This window comes from Lynx canadensis, chromosome D4, assembly GCF_007474595.2.
Source record: "Lynx canadensis isolate LIC74 chromosome D4, mLynCan4.pri.v2, whole genome shotgun sequence".
NCBI classification, from domain to species: Eukaryota; Metazoa; Chordata; class Mammalia; order Carnivora; family Felidae; genus Lynx; species Lynx canadensis.
This window is the reverse complement of record NC_044315.2, coordinates 90,192,313-90,211,018: the sequence shown is the minus strand read 5'-3', so window position 1 is coordinate 90,211,018 and position 18,706 is coordinate 90,192,313. Positions and strand designations below refer to the sequence as shown.

At 50.3% G+C, this 18,706-nt stretch overlaps 1 protein-coding gene across 1 annotated transcript in view; it reads left to right on the top strand.

The window, feature by feature from the left end:
* The window catches only part of DDX31 (DEAD-box helicase 31), a 72,967-nt gene that overhangs the window by 32,913 nt on the left and 21,348 nt on the right, over nucleotides 1-18,706 (top strand). The window contains exons 15-18 of the mRNA XM_030292864.1: nucleotides 2,480-2,530; nucleotides 4,131-4,270; nucleotides 9,359-9,437; nucleotides 15,860-15,971. Coding sequence (XP_030148724.1) covers nucleotides 2,480-2,530; nucleotides 4,131-4,270; nucleotides 9,359-9,437; nucleotides 15,860-15,971 — 382 coding nt within the window. The remainder of the gene's footprint in view (nucleotides 1-2,479; nucleotides 2,531-4,130; nucleotides 4,271-9,358; nucleotides 9,438-15,859; nucleotides 15,972-18,706) is intronic.

Genomic DNA, 18,706 nt, shown 5'->3' with positions numbered 1-18,706 from the left:
GCGGTTGATAGTTCGGGTGGGCCTCCTTCCAGGTGTGGGCTCCCGGTTGATCTCTCGGTTCATCTCTCCACTTAACTGTCTACCCATTTAATGTCTCGTTTTTGGTACCCGCTTTTTTTTTTTTTGCCCATGGATTTTTTTCTGGAAGAAACCAGACTTGGTGCTTTAGAATACTTCGCATTGGGGATGTGGCTTCCTGCGCCCTCTGGGTCCGGCCAACATGCTCCTATCTCCCGGACGTTTCCTGTAAAATAGGAGCTGGGAGATGCACACCTGGTTAGATTTGGTTTCGTTTTTGGCGAGAATACATCATAGGCATCACCAGTACTTCTGGTGCTTGACAGCTCGTTGTCTTTCCAATTATGTCAAAACATTTACATTGTTTCAGAGTCAAAATCGTAACAGTCCATTAAAGGGAGTCCAGCTTCTGCCCCTGTGGGCGGCGCCCAGCCCCTTCCCCTCCCGGTGAACTGTTCTTGTAAGCTTTTGGGGTTTCTCCTCCGTTATTTCTTCTTGAAATGCAAGCAGACGTGTTTGTATTTCCCTCCTCTCGCACACACAAGCCTCCTCCGCACGCCCAGAACAGATCATAGAGGTTCTCCGTGCCAGCACGTCCGAATCCCCGTCCTGCTTCAGCCGTGCCACACTCTGCTGCGGAGGGTAGGTGCTGCCGTGTTCTAGTCACCTGGCCTAGCCCTGCTAGACATGGGGGGGTTTTCCAGGCCTGCTACACATACTGCCAAAATCAGGAGCTTTGTGCGTGAAGCGTGTCGTATTCTTGCCAGGATATCTTCGGGATGGATTTCTGGAAGTGACGTTGCATCTGGGCCAAAGGGCAAGTGCGTATGTAGTTGTGTGGGATATTCCCAAATTTCCTACTGTAGGGGCTTATGCCATTTTGCATTCCTACCAGCGGCTTCTGAGGGATGCAGCATCTTTTTGGTGGTGAAACGATAGGCGACGGCCTTGGAAAAGTAAAGTGGATTCAGGATTCGAGGGCTGCCTCTACGTCTTAACCGTGTGTCTCCAGACAAGCTGCTTGATCTCTCTGAACCTTGGTTTTCTGTCCGTCAAGTGGGGGTAGGAGTTGTTTCGGAGATCGCTCAGGATGACGCAGGCGAAATGCTGCAGAGTCTGGTGTATGGTGAGCGCTCAGTAAGTGTTGACCGGGGATGTTCTTGTCGTGACGGTCGTGCTCGAAGATGAATGCCCAGCGTCATTTGTCCCTGAAAACTGAAAGGTGCCCACACTCTCGTCCCTCTGCCAGACACTGGAGAGCAGAAAGCCTTTGCTTTTTGGGCGGCAACCAGCTGAAAAGAAAAGAACTACGTCTCCTTCGCTTTTACGGTTTTCATGTCTGGTTAAGTCTGTGGCTGGGGTTCTAATTTAAGTGTCAGAAGAGGTGGGACATGACTTGATATTTACTGCTGTCTGAGGCTGATGAGCCCTCAGTAAATACTTGGCAACTGACCTCCACAAGGGAGCACTTTGGGGTGGTCTTTCAGACATGCGCCTCAAAGCCCTGTCGTTGTTGGGCATCGCTGACAGGGGAGGGGTGAGGATAATGACCCACCAATGCATTCATCTACCATAGAGTGGTTTCTCAGATAAAACGTAAAAGTAATAAACCATGCTACAAGTTCTCAGAATTTTTACATGACATACTGATGAAATGAAGACTTAAGTTCTTGAGCAAACATGCGGTTTATGTTCTCCTAGTAGGGTGAACATTTTGTGACTGCCTCACCAACATGTTCTGTAGAGCTTACCCCCTAGGTTAGAATTTTTTTTTTTTTTAACGTTTATTTTTTCTTTTAAATTTTTTTTTTTTTTCAACGTTTATTTATTTTTGGGACAGAGAGAGACAGAGCATGAACGGGGGAGGGGCAGAGAGAGAGGGAGACACAGAGTCGGAAACAGCCTCCAGACTCTGAGCCATCAGCCCAGAGCCCGACGCGGGGCTCGAACTCACGGACCGCGAGATCGTGACCTGGCTGAAGTCGGACGCTTAACCGACTGCGCCACCCAGGCGCCCCTAACGTTTATTTTTTCTTGAGAGAGACAGTGCAAGTGGGGGAGGTGCAGAGGGAGGAGACACAGAATCTGAAGCAGGCTCCAGGCTCCGAGCTGTCAGCACAGAGCCCGACGTGGGGCTCGAACGCACAGGCCGTGAGATTATGACCTGAGCAGAAGTCTGACGCTTAACCGACTGAGCCACCCAGGCGCCCCCCTCCTAAGTTAGATTTTTTTTTCTTTTTGGTCTAAGTTAGAATTTTTAACCACAGATGGACTTCAGTGGGTCCCTGAAGTTGTATGTAGGGGTGTGTGTGTGTGTGTGTGTGTGTGTGTGTGTGTATACATCTGTGCACACAGGGGGGTTGGTGAGCCCTCATAGTTTGCATTAGATTATCAGATAGATCTATGGCCTTAAAAAGACTCAGAAACTCAGTGGTAAGCCATATTCTTTTCTGTTTTAAAGGATGTTGCAGCTCGGGGTTTGGATCTCCCTCAAGTCACGTGGATTGTTCAGGTAATTTTTCAGTTAAGGTGTGAGCTCAAGGCAGGAATAAGCGATTGTGAGTAGATGAGCTGGCTTTAAGTGGAATAATTATTATTATTAGCCTCTCGGGTGTTGCCCCGGTAACCAGGCAACGACCAGCCTTATCTGCCCAATTCTCCAGGACCTTCCCCTAACACGGCCCACCTAGCCACTGCGGTGAAACGGCCAGGCTGAGCAGTTGCGGGAGGGAGGGGTAGACTCCCCTGCTCCCAGACTGACGCATGTCACACACAAAGTTTCAGCAATCTGAAAATAACAGGAATTACCCTGGCCCTTGGGAGGCCTCATTGTGTCCGGAAGGAGATGGCTCAGCCTGTCCTGAGAGCCGTGTCCGTGTGCATTGACCTGCAGGGGGCAATTAGGGCCTGACAACATCTTACACACACCTCTAGCCTTAGACGCTTTGCCAGAGGGCACAGGTGTTAGCACTAGAGTCTAGTGGTTTCAGTTTTGTTTTTTCTTTTCGTTAGTCTGCAGAATGGTATTTTTAAGCCTTTCTGTGTGGGGGCCAGGGGACACGTGCCCCATTTACGTGAGTCATGGTTTATTCACGTGTTAGTGGAATTGCATGCCTGTCACTGGCTAGGAAATCTGATCTGCTCGCTGCAGAAGACAGCCTCTTTTGGACTAGAGGCATTGTGGTTTCTTGCCTGATGGCCGCACGGCAAAATAAAGATAAAAAGCAGGGTAACTTTAATGTGGGGGATGGGGCAGACACATAAACTTGATCGTTTAGAGCTTTTCTGTATTGTGAGGTGGATTACTTTCATATGTCTGACATCCTCGTGTATTCTGTTCATTTTGGGCCTCTGATCTTTGATTTGTGTAGCTGCAAGGAAAAAAAACAAGGAAGAACGGAATATGGTCAGTTCCTATTTGTGATGATAAAGTTACTGCCACAGAAAATATGAAATGCTGTGCATAATGCATTCTGCTGAGTTAGAGTCTGCCCCCCACCCCCCCCAGGTCAGGAATGCCGTCCCCGGTAACGGAAGCAAGTCCTGCCAGAGGGGAACCTGCCTCACGGCTGCCCCGCAGCTCTCCCAGTTCCATTGGGATTGGGTGTCACTGCGGTGAGATGGTGGGCACCGGCTCCCGGTGGCCCGGCAGCAGCGCTGAGCTCTGAATAGATTAGCCAGCCCCTTCCTCCTGACCCCGTCCAGGCCTCTATGGCCTCAGCCTCGCCGCCGCGTCTGCCGGCCAAGGTCACTCGGTCATCCTACCCCGCCTGCCTCCGTGTTCACCTTGCACGGTCACCTCTGTGGAAAGATGCAGATAGGAGACTGAAGAGACCTGTGGAGAAGTAAAATTACAAAGGAGATACTGGGACGGGAAGGCGCTCGCTCATCGGGAACTTGGCCGCTGTTCACGCTTCGTGTCTGAGCCTCGTTATTTCCAATGAAGGCAGGGCTTTCAGGCTTGAGTGGCTTCTCCTTGGGGTTGTGTGAGGGTAACCATAGCACCGGGATTTAATTCTTGGGCTACCTGGAGGCAGGTGAGGGGTATTGCACTTCCAATTAATGGCAGTGCCTTGATCTGTGAATGCCTTCATTTTTGTTACCCTTTTTAGTACAATGCTCCGTCTTCGCCTGCTGAATACATCCACCGGATTGGGAGAACCGCCCGGATTGGCTGCCGTGGGAGCAGCCTGCTCATCTTGGCTCCTTCGGAGGCAGAATATGTCAACTCGTTGGCTTCTCACAAAATCAAGTGAGTCAGAAACCTGAACGCGGTTTCAGCTGATCTCACCTAATTAACTTTCTGTCGCTTTCTACAGTGGATGGGCCTTGTAAGCTGACGAAGAGCCATTAACCCTTGTGATCTCTAAATGGGTCCCAGAATAGCCAGTGGCGAACACTGAGCCCTTCACGCCGTCAGCACATGACAGTTTTCACCGCGTTGCCGCACAAAGTCACAGAGCGATCTGTTGCGCTTGGTTTTTCTTTAAGATAGAGGTCCGTGTTTCCTATTCCTTTTCTGTACAATTCGTGTGCACAGCCCTCACAGCCAGCTTCCTGAAGACCTGCTTCATTCAGTTTTTATTTTTGCGCACAACGTTCTGTGCCTCTAAAGGTGATGTGTCTTAGAAAAAAAAAGAATGCTGGTGACTCATCACAAAGCCCGCCACCACCAGGAAGATGAACCCAGGGAGGAAATCTCTGGGGGCAGCTAAGGTGCCCGCGTAGCCTCGCAGCCGCCATGCCGTCACTCCAGTCGGGGCCCCCGCGGACCCAGACCTCGCTCTGGAAAGACCAGCAGGGTGAAGACGGAGAACAGCGTCTCGACCTGGCCGAGCTGAGTATGAGGAAGGCAGGAGGAACTCACCTGGGCTGCAGAAACGTGTTCCGAACGGCGTCCGGCACCTGAAATAACCAGTGCTAGTAACAGACTGCTAAAGGCGTGCGGTTTTTCACACTGGCCTGCTCTCGAGAATTTCTCCTGCTCACGTAGCGCGGTGATGCAGAGCGTGGTTCGGAAGGCACGGGGAGAGTCGTGCGCGTGTGCCCAGGAAGGTAGGGCACGACTCGTGCCACGCACGGGAGCCCCGATGGCCACCCGAGTGCTGCTTGGAACCAGCGCTGTGACACCAGCCAAGCCCAAGGGCCTCCTGTCCCCGTGCTTTGCCTCACGCAGCCCCACGTGTCATGTGAAGCAAGAGGACCACGGTCTCTCGGTCTAAAGTACAGAGCCGGCAGGGTCCTTGCGTTCTGCATGTGCATCGCAGCTCCCAGGCAGGCTGCCTGGGACCTGGCCTGGGGACCAAGTGCAGGCCACCCACTCAGAGAGCTGCCTGGGGCCACCCCACCTGCAGAGCTCTCCCTGCTTCTCTCCCTCCCTCCCTTTCTTCCCTCCCTCCCCTCCCTCTCCTTCCTCCCACCCTCCCTCCCTCCCTATACCTTGGGCAGACCTAGTAGGGCAGTCTTGGGCCTGCTCATGGGAACATCTGTGGGCTGGGGCGTCCTCAGGAAATGTGCCTTGTGTACACCCTTCAGTGTTGGGGAGGCAGGAGCCTCATGGTGATTTCTAGTGGGCCAAACTAACACTCGTTTGGGTTTTCTTTTCGTTTAATGTCTCATCTTAAAACAATGTAGCCACCAAAAGAGTGGTTTTATTTGTTTCAGGAAGACTGCATATTTGATATTACTTGTAAGAGGAATTCTGTTGGTCAGTTGGTCAGTCACGTTTCACCAATAACAACTTCTCGGGCTGGATTCTGAGTGCCTGGAGCTTCAGGATGGCCAGCCGTTCTCTCCGGTGCTTTCCGGTCTTAGGGTGGCACGCCACTGGGCAGCTGTACCCTGGAAGTGGGGGGTTGAATGAAAACCCACGGACGTAACCCCTTTTCCTGTTGTCTCTTACCCCGTTCTCACAGGCTGGGGACCTGTCACGGCACTGCCGCTGTTTTCCTATAGCACAGGGACTTGTCGAGCCTCAGAACGCGTTTTCAGAGCTGTGTGCTGTCATCCACGGGAGGACATATAGTCCCTTCACCTTGGCAGCCTCTTATCCCCTGGCTGCTTTCCCCCCACCCTGTGTTCTAGACTTACAAGTTCATGCTCCCTGCGCCCTCTGTTCCTTCCTGTTCGCGGCTCCTGGATGTTTGCCCGCGCTCATTCACTTTGACACAATAAGCTCGGGAAAGTGAGTGCCATCGGTCCTGCAGTCACATGATAATTGTCCAGCCCGGAGTTACCCGCACAGATGCCCCTGCCCTCAGGTTTCCTTAACAAACGCATTGAGGCTGATTGCTCTGAAAGATTCAAATGAGAGCCTAAATTTAAAAAGGGAAAAGAAGAGCACCTGGGTGGCTCAGCTGGTTGAGCATCTGACTCTTGGTTTCGGTTCAGGTCACGACCTCACAGTTCATGAGATCGAGCCCCACATCAGGCTCTGTGTCAACAGTGTGGAGCCTGTCGGGGTTCTCTCTCTGCCCCTCCTTCTCCCTCTCTCTTTCTCTCTCTTTCTCTCTCAAAAATGAATAAATATTAAAATGGGAAAATAATAGCCACGTGTATTTTGAAGATATAAAAAGTACAGTCGTTCTCTGTGATGGTCTCATCTGGAAAAAACTGTGTCAGCAGCATTAGTGGGAAATCCGGCATCCCATGTTCACATTCAGGAGACCGCTCCGAGACTCCAGTGATTCGCGATATTTGGACTTGCGGGGGAAGTTCAGAAGCATGAAGACAGAAGTACCCAGAGGAAGAGATTTGGGTCTCTTGTGGAGTGAACATCTACTCGAGGGGGAAAGAGCCCTGGAGGGTCCCGGCCTTGCTCGTTTCTGCCCTGAAAATGCACCTGCTGAAGCTTCTATACCTGAACCTGCTTTGTGGGCCTGATATAACCAACCCCCCCCCCCCCCCCGCAAAATATCAGACCTAAGCTACAATGTTGCAGTCAAGAATGATGCTTCCAGATTTGTGTCTGAGGAAGAGATCAATGTTGGGTATCTATATATAAGCTGTTTTGTACTTAATTCAAAAAATTACACCTAAGAAGAACTAATTACAAAGTGTGCTGTGGCAACAAGCAGACTTGAACCAAAAGTTACTCTGCTAAATATTCCAAAAAAAGAAAAAAACGAAACCAAAAAGAGAAGGAAGATGTGTGTATGTATTGTGCGTAAGAACCTGGGAGCCGGGCAGCCGGATGCTGGGAAGGCTGATGAATTACAGGGAAGATTCAAGAAGGCAGGCTGAGGCGCTCGGCAGCAAGGGCCATCACAACAAATTGCTGCCTGCCTTCAGACGCCGAGCACTGTGGACCTCGCCCTGACAGTGTAATTTAGCAGACGGGGCAGGAGACGGGCGCCCTGGGCTGCTGCCACCTCAACCTCAATGCTCAGGACTTTGTTTCTGCATCCTTTGGAGTCCCTTGTATTTGCCAATCTCTTAACCGATTTCCGCTTCCCTTTTAAACGCATTTCTAATGAAAGTCGTCATTGGTTTGTTAAAATGTAAATGCAAACTGTGTATCTCTTAGATCAGGCATAGGACAGGTCCCTGAATTTATTTCTCTATCTTCTCGTGGTAAGGCGGGGCGGTTCAGATCTGCCGATAGAACCATAAACAAGCAGAGTAGATTTGCTTTGTTCCTCAGAAGCCACCCGATTTCTGAGAACAGGAGGAAGGCCCTTTTAAACTGTAAATCACTCCAGTTCTTTCTCTGCTGCCGTTCACTTGCGGTGACCGGCCCCCAGCACTGTCACAGGGACACACACGGCAGAGGGGTGCCCGGCCCGAGCGTCAGCCCAGACACGCCTCCTGGAAAACCGCGCCCCTCTGTGGTGTGTTCAGTTCTTTGTATCCCTGACTCCAAGTGGCCTTCTTCTTGGTTTCTTTCTCCCTGCTTCAGAATCTCACCCCGAGTCCTTCTGTTCCTTTTCCTTTCCTCCTGAAGAAAACGAGTGATGCACAGAGGCAAGTCCGTCAAACGAAGAAAAAGCTAGGACCGTGCCGTGCTGTGCGTTCACCTCCAGATTCTCCCGCGTCAACAAGAGGCAAATTCAGTGGCCACGGCATTTCTCTCTCTTATGAAAAATACATTTTCTGTGAAATCACGAGCATTTTCCCCCAAACTCCTATCCTCGCAGTACGTGCTCTGCCTCCTCGGGTTGACTCCTGCTGTAAAAAGATTTCACGGCTCCGTGGGGCTGTGAGCTGGCAGCACAGGGGGGAGAGTGTGGAGGGGCGGGGGCTGGGGGTGTTCAGGGAAGCGGTGACACATTTCAGGTAGATCGCTGTCAGAGACGTGACATTTTCATTCATAGCTTTGTCAGCGTAACCTTTGGGGGAAAGGGGGAGAATTGTCTTCTCCCACCTGAGAGGTTGCCATTCATGTTTTAATTTGCTGTTACGTTAAAAAAAAAAAAAGAAACAACATACAAGGAAATCATTTATCTTTTTATGATCTGTTTTTCTCCCAGAACTCCTCCTTCCCCTTTTTTTCCCCCCCTCCCTGGGAAGTATGTTTTCAGCAACTCCTGTTTCTTCCTTAGGCTGTAGTACTTGATTGTGCGCTCACTTGCTGTGTTTGAACGCTGTGGCCCGCAGACTGGTGGAAGTGGAGCGTGGGCCACGGGGCCGTGAGGCGGGTCGACCTCTTCTCCTGGCTCAGGCTGGCTTCTGTTCACAAGTGAGGCCCAAATTCTGAGCTCAGCCCTTTGCACACAGCTCTGCATGCGTCAGAGGTCCTCTGTTCCTCACCCCTTCATAGCGAAGGTGTAAGAGGGTAGACAGGCTTCTGGATATGTGAGAAGAGAGTTCGGGGGCTGCGGTCACTTGTTGGCCTTCCCTGAGGAGTTGACCCCAACAGTTACGGACCTTTAGCCACACACTCCCCTCCCGCCTCCAGCCTGGCCTTTTTTTTTTTTTTTTTTTTTTTTTTTTTTTTTTTTTTTAATATAAAACTAAAGGGACTGTCTGCGTTGTTCTTTTCTTCACTTTCTCATGTGTTCGTGTCAAGGTGTAGTATATTAATAAGCAGGCCTGCTTTGTAGTGTTTGAGATTCATTAAGAAATAATGGTGGGATGCCCACAGGAAATTCTAAACGTAGCCTATTTGAAAGTCGCCAGAGAGGAGGAGAGTGTTGGGAATATGACCCCTTCTGTCCTTGTCATGTCCTAGAGGTTGCTGCCTTCCAAACTCCTGAAGGTTTAGGAAACTGAATTCCTTTCCGTGAAGGTGTAGTTTCTGTTTTACATGGAATTAGCTTGAGAATAGGCCAGTTTTATGCATCGAGATTCCGGATGTTGCTGAAGGTAGCAAGTTTACCTTGACGTGCCCTTCCTTTTACAGCGTGTCTGAGATTCACGTGGAAGACATTTTGTCTGTTCTGACAAGGGACGGTTTGAAAGGGAGCCGACGGGGAACCCAGGTGAGTGTCAATATTTATGATACTTGCGGTGAACAGACACGACTCACTTCTTGATTTGGGGTGGTGGGGCTACTGTGTGTGGGATAGTTAGTTCCTCTGTTGAGCAGACGTGTGTATCTCAGGGGCCATGAACGTTAGATGAGGCCACATCTTGATTGTGCTTTCTCCTCTCTGCTCCTGGACGCGTTTTCTGGTCTCATCCCGTTAACGGGTGACCCGTCCATTCTGGAAGCCCGCAAGGCCGCAGCAGGCTCCCAGCGAGGAGGCCTCGTCCTGGCCCACGGTGAGTTTGGAGGCAGTGTTACCTGCTCAACCCTGGTGCCCCCATCCAGATTCTCAGCAAAGACAGCTGATTGACCCCTCCACCCGTGACAGCACGGAAGAAACTGGTGTCTCTGTGTCTCCATGCAGACACACGTAGTGCATCCGTTTTTTAATGTGTGTGCCACACACAGAGGAAGAGTAAAGTTGAGATCATCAAAAGGAGACATTGGTGGTTCCACACGGGGACCCTGGGCACCCTATCCTGCGGCCCTCCTGTGACTTTCCTCCTGCTAGGTGGCTGTTCCCCACTCCCACTCTAGCCCTGTACCCACTGTGTCACAGATATGTGTGTGTCACGTTGCTGTATGTAGTTTTGTCTATGAAACATTAGTGATTTGAATATTTTACATTTGTTTGTTTAAGTCTGAGCATAGACTGGAAAATGAGACCAAATAGATGAGGCTTAATTAAGAGTTTCTTTTGTGCATCAAGAAGCGTCTTTATTTGGATCAATACTGTCCCTGGGGCTGGGACCTGACTTGACTGGCCCTGACTTAAGCCCTCTTGTTCCAGAAAAAACCTAAGGAAATGTATCAACGAAAAGGCAGGGAAACCGTCACAGCGTGTGTCCTGTGCCCGGGACTGTGCTACACTCTTCATGGTTTGGTCCTGTTTAATCCTCCCAGCAGCCCCACCAGGTGGGTGCTGTCGTCCCACTTCCCAGATGAGGAGACTGAGGTCTGGAGGGGTGAAGAAACGTCCACAGGGACGCAGCCTCCGGTGCGGTGGAAGCAGGCAGCCTGACTTCAAAGCACGTGCTCTTTGCTTCCATTGATAACAGACGAAACCACGGCAGTGGCAGCAGCTAGCTGTTCAGTTTGGTAATGTCAGCCCTCGCTAGGTGAGACGTGGTCAACAGACGACGCCACAACAAATATCCCATAAACCAAAGAAGCAGGGACAGACTCAGTTGATCAACAAGTTGTCTTAAACCGTGTTTCGTTAGAAAACATCCCTGCCGCGCTAGACTTTGGAACATCCCATATTAATAGTTTGTTGTCAAGGGAACGGACCAGTCACCAAACAGACGCTCGTTGGTCCCGGCATGCTGCTGTTCTCCTGGAGCTACTGCAGATTCTAGGAAGGGTTTTTTCATGTTCCCTCAGACACTTCATTACAGCCCCAGGACCATGGGCAGTGTAGCAGAGGTTAAGGGCACGGCCTCAGGGTCCCCAGCTCTGTGGCTCTGGGCAAGACTGGATGTCCCTAAGCCGTGGTTTCTTCTTATGTAAAACTGAGATCATGTTAGCATTCTTGTTAAGGAGATTGGAGGACTGAGTAAGAAATAACCCGAGAACCCCAACACAGGTACTGAAGGGTGTTCATCGCCATCATCAGCTAGTAGCAGATGTAGACTTCCAAGTCCAGACTCCGCGACACGAAACCTGGTGCTTGTCGCTGTGGCACCGGCGATCGTTAGCCTCTGCCTGCTGGCCAGAAGTAAGAGCAAGCGGGAAAGTTACAGGAAAGTTACAAAGAAAGTAAAGGTTCGGTCAGATCTCCTCTTACACCGTTTCTGGGACTGACTCTGTTGGTGTTTGTCCCTGAACCGAGCACACATTGTTCGGTCCAGGGAGAGCTGATCATCACGTGGGTCTGCAGAAGGAGCGTCTCCTGCGGATTCCAGCCCCCCCCCCCCCCCCCCCGGGGAGGGAGCCAAGCAGCCGTGGTGCCCTCTGCTCTTCCCCGAGTGAGCCACAGCCGTTTCCCAGCCCCCGGCCTTCCAGGGTCTTGCGTATCTACTCCCACGGAAGCAGAGGCTTCCTTGGCACGAGGCCGGCCTTGAAGCCTTGCTCGAGGGGGGGCTCGGGGACACTTCGTGTAGGGGCCGGGGCCCCAAGGCAGGCAGGCTTGGGTTCCAGACCATGCTTCACGGCTGGTGGTTCTGCAACCAGAGTGCCCGTCACGTGGGTTGCTGTGAAGCTGACCTAAAACGAGGAGGGCGGCGCTCTCTCTGTATGCTTCTGGGCCGTGGCGGTTCATCCCAGCCCCAAGCTCCTGCCTTGATGGACGGGAACCAGTAGGATGTTTTTATGTTTTTAAGGAGTGGTGAGCTTTGTTTTTAAAAAGAAAAACACTCGGCGAGGTGGGTTTTCACTGACCCCAAACTAACAGGTTAGCCTAGAAAACTAATCGTACTACAGGCCCCGGGTGCCGTGTCGATGAAAACCTGGCCTGTTTAACCAAATTTAACTTCAATTCGAAGGCCAAAGGGAAACTCCGTGAAACTGACTCTATTACTAATTGTCACACAGATCTACAACCCGAAAGAGTGTTTTATGCGTGTGTGATCCGCGTGAGTAGTGAAAAGAATAAAGTAGATGCTGGATACAACTTTTAGTTCTGTTCCTCATAAGAAACACGGCGTGTTTTAATTGCCGTTCTCCATGTGGGCGGTTCCGTCTAGCCCATGAACCAGTGCCGGACAGATACATGTGAGCTCGGTAAATAGGCCTTTTACACACATAGCCAGACACCTCACTGTAAGGCCTCTCTTCTCACTCGATTGAAGTCCATTGTAAATGTCCCTTTGGCACATACATTTTTGGGCTTCTGTGAACGGAAAGAGAGTGAGTGAAGCATCTGTAAAATGTATATTTCATATTTAGGTATATAAAATATATATAGCTACGTCTGGGTGTGCGAGTGTTCACCCACCTACAAAGAGAATAAATTTGATCTTTCAACTTTACTGGGAAGCACTCAGATGGTTCTAGGGAAGCATGAGGGTGAAACTCAGCTTGGCAATAAAGTGATTAAAACAGTCCTTCCGTTTAGTTTAAAAACACTTTAGAAGTTAGCAATGGGCATGTTTCCAAAAAAAAAAAAAAAAAGAAAGAAAGAAAAAGGCACCTCCCCTACCACTGCCACCACCTAAAACTTTTTACAACAACCACAAAAAATCCAGCCCAAGTATCTTCAACTCATGTGTTGCCTCTCGATAGGCATGAAATTTTCATCTTCAAAGTATGTGCACACCCAAACATGCTTTTTCTACGAGGTTTTGTTTTTTGTTTTTCGTTTTTTTTGTCCTCTGAAATATGCCTGTAAACGGACCTTAGCAAGAGACTGGTGCAGGGTCAGGTATTCAAATGAGATCAGCAGCCCCCTCCCTCCGTCCTAGTGCTCAGTCCTTGCACTCGGCTGTTCTCTCCAGGGTCGGTAGGGCTTTACGGACCAGGGAATGCTGAGTGTGGGCCGTTGGAGACGTGTTTTCCTAAACTAGCCCCGGCCTGCTAGTCCCAGGTTAGCTTCGTTAACCAGCACTGCGTCTGTGTGTCTTTGAGGGGTGGGTGTGCCTCCGGGCTTTGACCCGCTCTCATTACGGGAGTGTTTCACCTGTCGGGGCTGAGACGCTGGCGTGCACACAACTCTGCCCCTGCCTTCAGTTTAAATTTAGACCGTCCTCCCCAGAAGACAACTGAAAAACACCTCATTCTCAAGAGGGGTAATTTTAAAATAAAGTATTTCTGGAAGTGGAGGGGGTAGGGAGAGGAAGACGTGCTTTTTCCTGAGTGTATTATGTTTTCTGCCATTAACTTTTCCTTACATTTTACTGAAACTGACCTCATCATTTCAAACGTGTGAACCTAGTCTTATTGCCTTTTCTCCACCTATTTCACTTGTACACACATTATCTATGTGTGTGTATGTATTTTTTTTTTTTTTTTTGGTTGGGAAGAAAAGATGCCTCATTTTGAAACCTAAAGGGGGAATAAGAAAAGCCCTTTGTAATATATTGCCATATTATCACTAAATCCCCTGACAGTTGTGACACAGAAGTAAGTCACCTGTCACTTAAGCTTGAGGTCTCTTTAATTTTCTCCTGGAATTCGCACCAGGCTGTCTTTAATTTGAGGCCTTTATTGGAATTCTGAAACCTCTCTGCCTCCCTGGCTCTCAGATCTATTCTGAGAGCTGTTACAGAGTGTATACAATAACCAACAGAGGGATTCGAGCGGGCTGGAGCTCTGTTTATCTAACACTCTAGAGGGATTTTTGTGCTTATTCGGGCCTGGCTGCCCGGCTTTCAATATCGCTTTGACAACCATTCTGCCCTTCTCATTAATTTTAAACAGTTAAAACACAGGAAAAAGAGGAAAAAGTTTTCATTATTAAAGTGCTTTACTTTTTAATAACAGAGGATTCTGTCCGCCAGGGGAAAGGGCATCCTCGCTAATTTCACATTCATATTAAAAAAAACACACACACACAAGGAAGGTGACAGTTGCGTTGCTGAGGTGGCTTAACGAAAGGAGGGCAGCAAAAAAAGAAAAAAAAAAGTTTGCATTTCACATCAGTTAAGAGGGTAAAAAAAAAAACACCCTTGTTAATGACAATAGCAAATGTCCACTTTCATAACCCAGCTCCTGAGTGACTTTTCTCTTGACATTTGAGTGGATAAAACCCTTAGGGGGACCATGTACTGTGAAATCAGCTAGACTGTCATCAACCGAACAGGTAGCAGGAATGATTTGACTAAGCTAAAAACATTTTCAGGTTGTTAAGTCTCCATTAATACAGAGACGGACGCAGACCCAGAGAATGAGGCTTTTTCTCCTCTCCCCTTTGTTCTTCGTCTAGCAGCCCTGAAGGCGGGAGACTCGGGAGCCCCAGTTAGGCACGGTCAGCCTGTGGTCAGCCAGACACAGGCGCGAGCCCCTGTCCTCCGCGGGGGCGAAGGGAAGCACAGACCGGCTGTTTTCTCGGTGACCCATGCCCGCAGTGGGTAGTGGTTACCGCAGAGGCTTTCTAGAATCGCCGGGACGGTCCGCGTCTTCCGGGAGACCTACCGGCCAAATTGAGTTGGAGGATCTCGTTCTCTGGCATCTCAGTTGCACGTTCGTGTTTGTTTTAAGACGTAGGAGATGGGGGGCGGGGGGTGCGCCTGGCTGGCTCAGTCGGTGGAGTGTGTGACTCTTCACCTCGGGATCGTGAGTTCGAGCCCCATACTGGCTGTAGAGCTTACTTTAAAAAAAAAAAAAAAAAAAAAAAAAAGATACGGGAAACGAAAAACACTCAGTTTTAGGGGAATATAAAGAAAGGAAATCTTGGGGCGCCTGGGTGGCTCAGTCGGCTGAGCGTCCACTTCGGCTCGGGTCACGATCTCACGGTTTATGAGTTCGAGCCCCGCGTTGGGCTCTGTGCTGTCAGCTCAGAGCCTGGAGCCTGCTTTGAATTCTGTGTCCCCCTCTCTCTCTTCTCCTCCCCCACTCACGCTCTGTCCCTCTCTGTCTCTCAAAAAATGAATAAACGTTAAAAAAAAAAAATTAAAAAAAAAAAAAGAAAGGAAATCTTTTCTCTGGGGTTGTTGAAGAATGAAAAGGATATCATTTTTCTATTTTATTAACGTTTTCCGTCCGTAGAACTTGAGCGTGTACAGATGTCGCTCCTGAAACCAGGACGGCCAGCTGCAGAGACCGAGTGGCCTTCTTGGAAGGCCTTCTTGGTGGCCTGAGTGGCCTTCTTGGTGTGAAGGGACGGCCCACTCCTCGATAGGTCCCTGGCAGCCAGCACAGTGGCACGGTGGTCCCAGGCTGAAAGAATGGATCCGAAACACAAGTCACAGCCTCCCTAGGAATGAGGGAGCATGCTCTGAAGTTCAAGGATAGGCTAAATTTTAGGCAGGCCGCGGGGTAGGGGGGGCACTCCTGAAAGGCTGTTCCCTTGTTCCCCCGAGGAGTGAGAGGGAGGGGGAGGATTTAAGGCCTCCGTTAAGACCCAAGTCCTGTGAAACCTACCCACCTGTCCGCGTCCCGTGATGTTTTAAATGCCTGAATCGGACTCGGAAAATTCCAGAGTGTCTCCGGTGGGCTTTCATTTTGAACGTGAGTGACAAGAGGCCAGGAGGACCAGTCAGTAAACAAGTAAATAAGTAAATAGACCCGATCTGCCCCCTCACAAAGCCGTCTCCATCTTTGCTTGACTTTAACATCTTTATAGCTCCCGTTTTTGCTCTAGTAATATTGAAAGGATTACCCTTGTTGGCCCCTCGGTGGTTACCGAGTGATTTTACTGTTATTAAATCTATTATAAAGTGCTTCATTATTCCTGACTCTGACTCTGTCTCTTCTTTAATCCTTCCGCCACCCTCCCAGAAATCCCGTGCCGCTGGCCCCCAGGAAATCCGACGGCGAGCCACGGTCTTGCAGACGGTATTTGAAGATTACGTGCACTCCAGTGAGAGGCGGGTCTCCTGGGCAAAGAAAGGTGCGTGGATTTCGTAGGTCCTTGTGGATGGGAAGCCCTCGGAGCTCCGTCCCCACCTCCACCTGCACACCGCCAACGTGCTGAGAGGCCAACCGGTGGGCGGGGGCGGTGAGGGGCGGGGATGTCTCTGCTCACCAGCTAAAGCCTTCGGCCTCGTTCTGCAGGGTCTGGACGCAGGCGTGGAAGGCTTTAAAGTGATATTAAACGTTCACTTCATCCTTCCCCACGTTTTGCACAAATGAGGCTTTATCTTGGCTTACGTAGAACTAGAACTTTGACCCATGGATCTCAGGGATCCGTTTTCCTCCTTGAAAACTGAAGAGACGTGACCGCGTCAGCAGAGACTGTTGTAGAGATGGAAATTAGGGATGAAGGTAAGGACTGGAGGCGTCAGACCCGAGCAGTCTCTGTTTGGAAGTACAAAGGAAAGGGAGAAAGAACGGTGCTGACGAAAGGCCATAGACCTTGAACCCAATTCCTAGGAAATTTACAAAAGACTCAGGTACTCATTCAATATCCAGGCCCTTTATAGGATAAGTTGGCGCCTGGGATCACCAGGCGTTTAGTGGGGACTCAGCACTTCACTGGATAACACAGAGAGCGTGGGGGAGGGGCCTTAGAACAGCTGGATGTTCCCTATGGCAGGAAGTCGCGCGTCGTGGCTGGTGATGGGCTTGTGTGTGTGAATGAGGTGCAGTCCACGTTGGAGGCCCCTCACTTCTTTTTGATAGTTGCTCGCTGTTTTGAGAAGGATGCCAGGCTGTCTTGCCAGTGTCTAAACTCTATACCATCATCTTTTTCCTTTTATGATTTAGATTTTTTTTTTATTTCAACATTTTTTTTAATGTTTGTTTTTGAGAGAGAGAGACAGAGCATGAACAGGGGAGGGGCAGAGAGAGAGGGAGACACAGAATCGGAAACAGGCTCCAGGCTCTGAGCCATCAGCCCAGAGCCTGACGCGGGGCTCGAACTCACGGACCGCGAGATCGTGACCTGAGCCAAAGTCGGATGCTTAACTTCACTGAGCCACCCAGGTGCCCCAGTTGAAATTTTTAAAAAATCATTTATTTAACAAATACTTATTGAACTGGGCACCATTCTAGGTGCTTGGGATACATCAGGAATCAAAGCAGATGGAAAACCTTTCTAATGTTCTAGGTGGGGCACAGATAATGAGCATAGTTAAAATAGTCTTTTAAAACGTGTTGAGAACTGTGGGAAAAACAAAGGTAAGAGAAGTGAAGGGGTGTCTGGGCAGACTGCGTTTTACGTGGAAGGTCAGCATGAGCCCTGCTGTGAGGGCAACATGAGCAAGTTGAGGGTCACCAGCTGCTGCGACAGAAAGGGCATTCCCAGAGAGGGCTCGGAGGTGGGCGGGGGGGGGGGGGGGGGGGGGAGGCAGTGTGTCCACAGGAAGGAAGGGAAGGCTGGCGTAGCAGAGGCAGGCTTGGAAGCTGTCGAGGGCTTTGGGGTCCCCTGAGTGCAATGGGAGCCATTGCAGGACTTGGAGCAGAGATGTGGCATGGTCTACAGGGGTCGGAAAAGACGGCCTATGTGAGAATAGAATCTGGGGGGCAAGGGTGAATGCTGGGGGACTGGTTACAGACAGTCGTGGCCATCAGGAAATAGATGACAAGAATGGGCTAGTCAGCAAACGGTTTTGAGTGCCTACCGTATACCTTGGCACATCACGAAAGCAGCCCTTGGCTGTTGCCACCACACTGGACCAAATGAGAAGTACACAGGAGAAAAGATGAAGTCCCGGCGGTGGCCCCGTCCCCGCTGCTCCGTAGGTAGCGTGCGTCCTGCTGGAAGGGTTTCTAACAGCAGGCTGTCCTGACATTTCCCAAAAGGGAATTCAACAATTCCTGAGGGTTTTCCTAAGAACCTGCCTTCAGTGAAGTACTGGCACGTGTCTCCCGAGAGGAACGGATGGCTTGTCACAGTGTAACTGGAGATCGGTCGTTTGTTGACAGGCGAGGTGAGCTTGCTGGGTGGTGCACGTCCAGCTGTGGCGCCGCGGAATTTCTGGCTTCGTAGCGCATTGCGATGAAAAGCAAGAAAGCCCCCCTGTCCTCTTCGCCTTTGGTTTTGACGCCAGAGGTGGTTGAGGTGTCTCACTCTAGTGAGACTACAGCCTTCTTCAGGTGTCTGGGTCACCAAAGTAAGGCTGTCGTGGCGTCCTTGGAGAGTGTGGTTACCACTGAAGTCGTTCATACCAAGAAACAAGCAGAGCTCCTGGTTTTCTGTCTTTTTTTTCCTAGTATCACTTTTATTTTTTTTATTTCTACTTAGTAAACATGACATGAAACAGAACATGCCAGTGGGGGGAGGCGCAGAGAGAGAGAATCCCTAGCAGGCTCCACGCTCAGCACTGAGTCCGACGCGGGGCTCGATGCCACAACCCTGGGATCGTGACCTGGGCTGAAATCAAGAGTCGGACGCTCGACCGACTGAGCCACCCGGGTGCCCTACTTGCCTTCCTTTTAAAGGGTACCTGAACGGGGCCACTCTGCAATGTTTAGGTACCAAGAAGGAAATAAACCTGCATTTCTCTTCTCTGCCAATTGATTGCCACGTCAGATTGGTGGTGGTCTGGGAGGAAAGTGCCCTGTTCTAGATCTCGGCATCTCCACGCTTTGCTCCCCTGGTGCTTAGCATGGTGAGTTCTGGAGGTCTGGCGGGGGGGGTGCGTACACGCACTTGCTACAGCAGAGGTGTCCGCTTCACAAGGG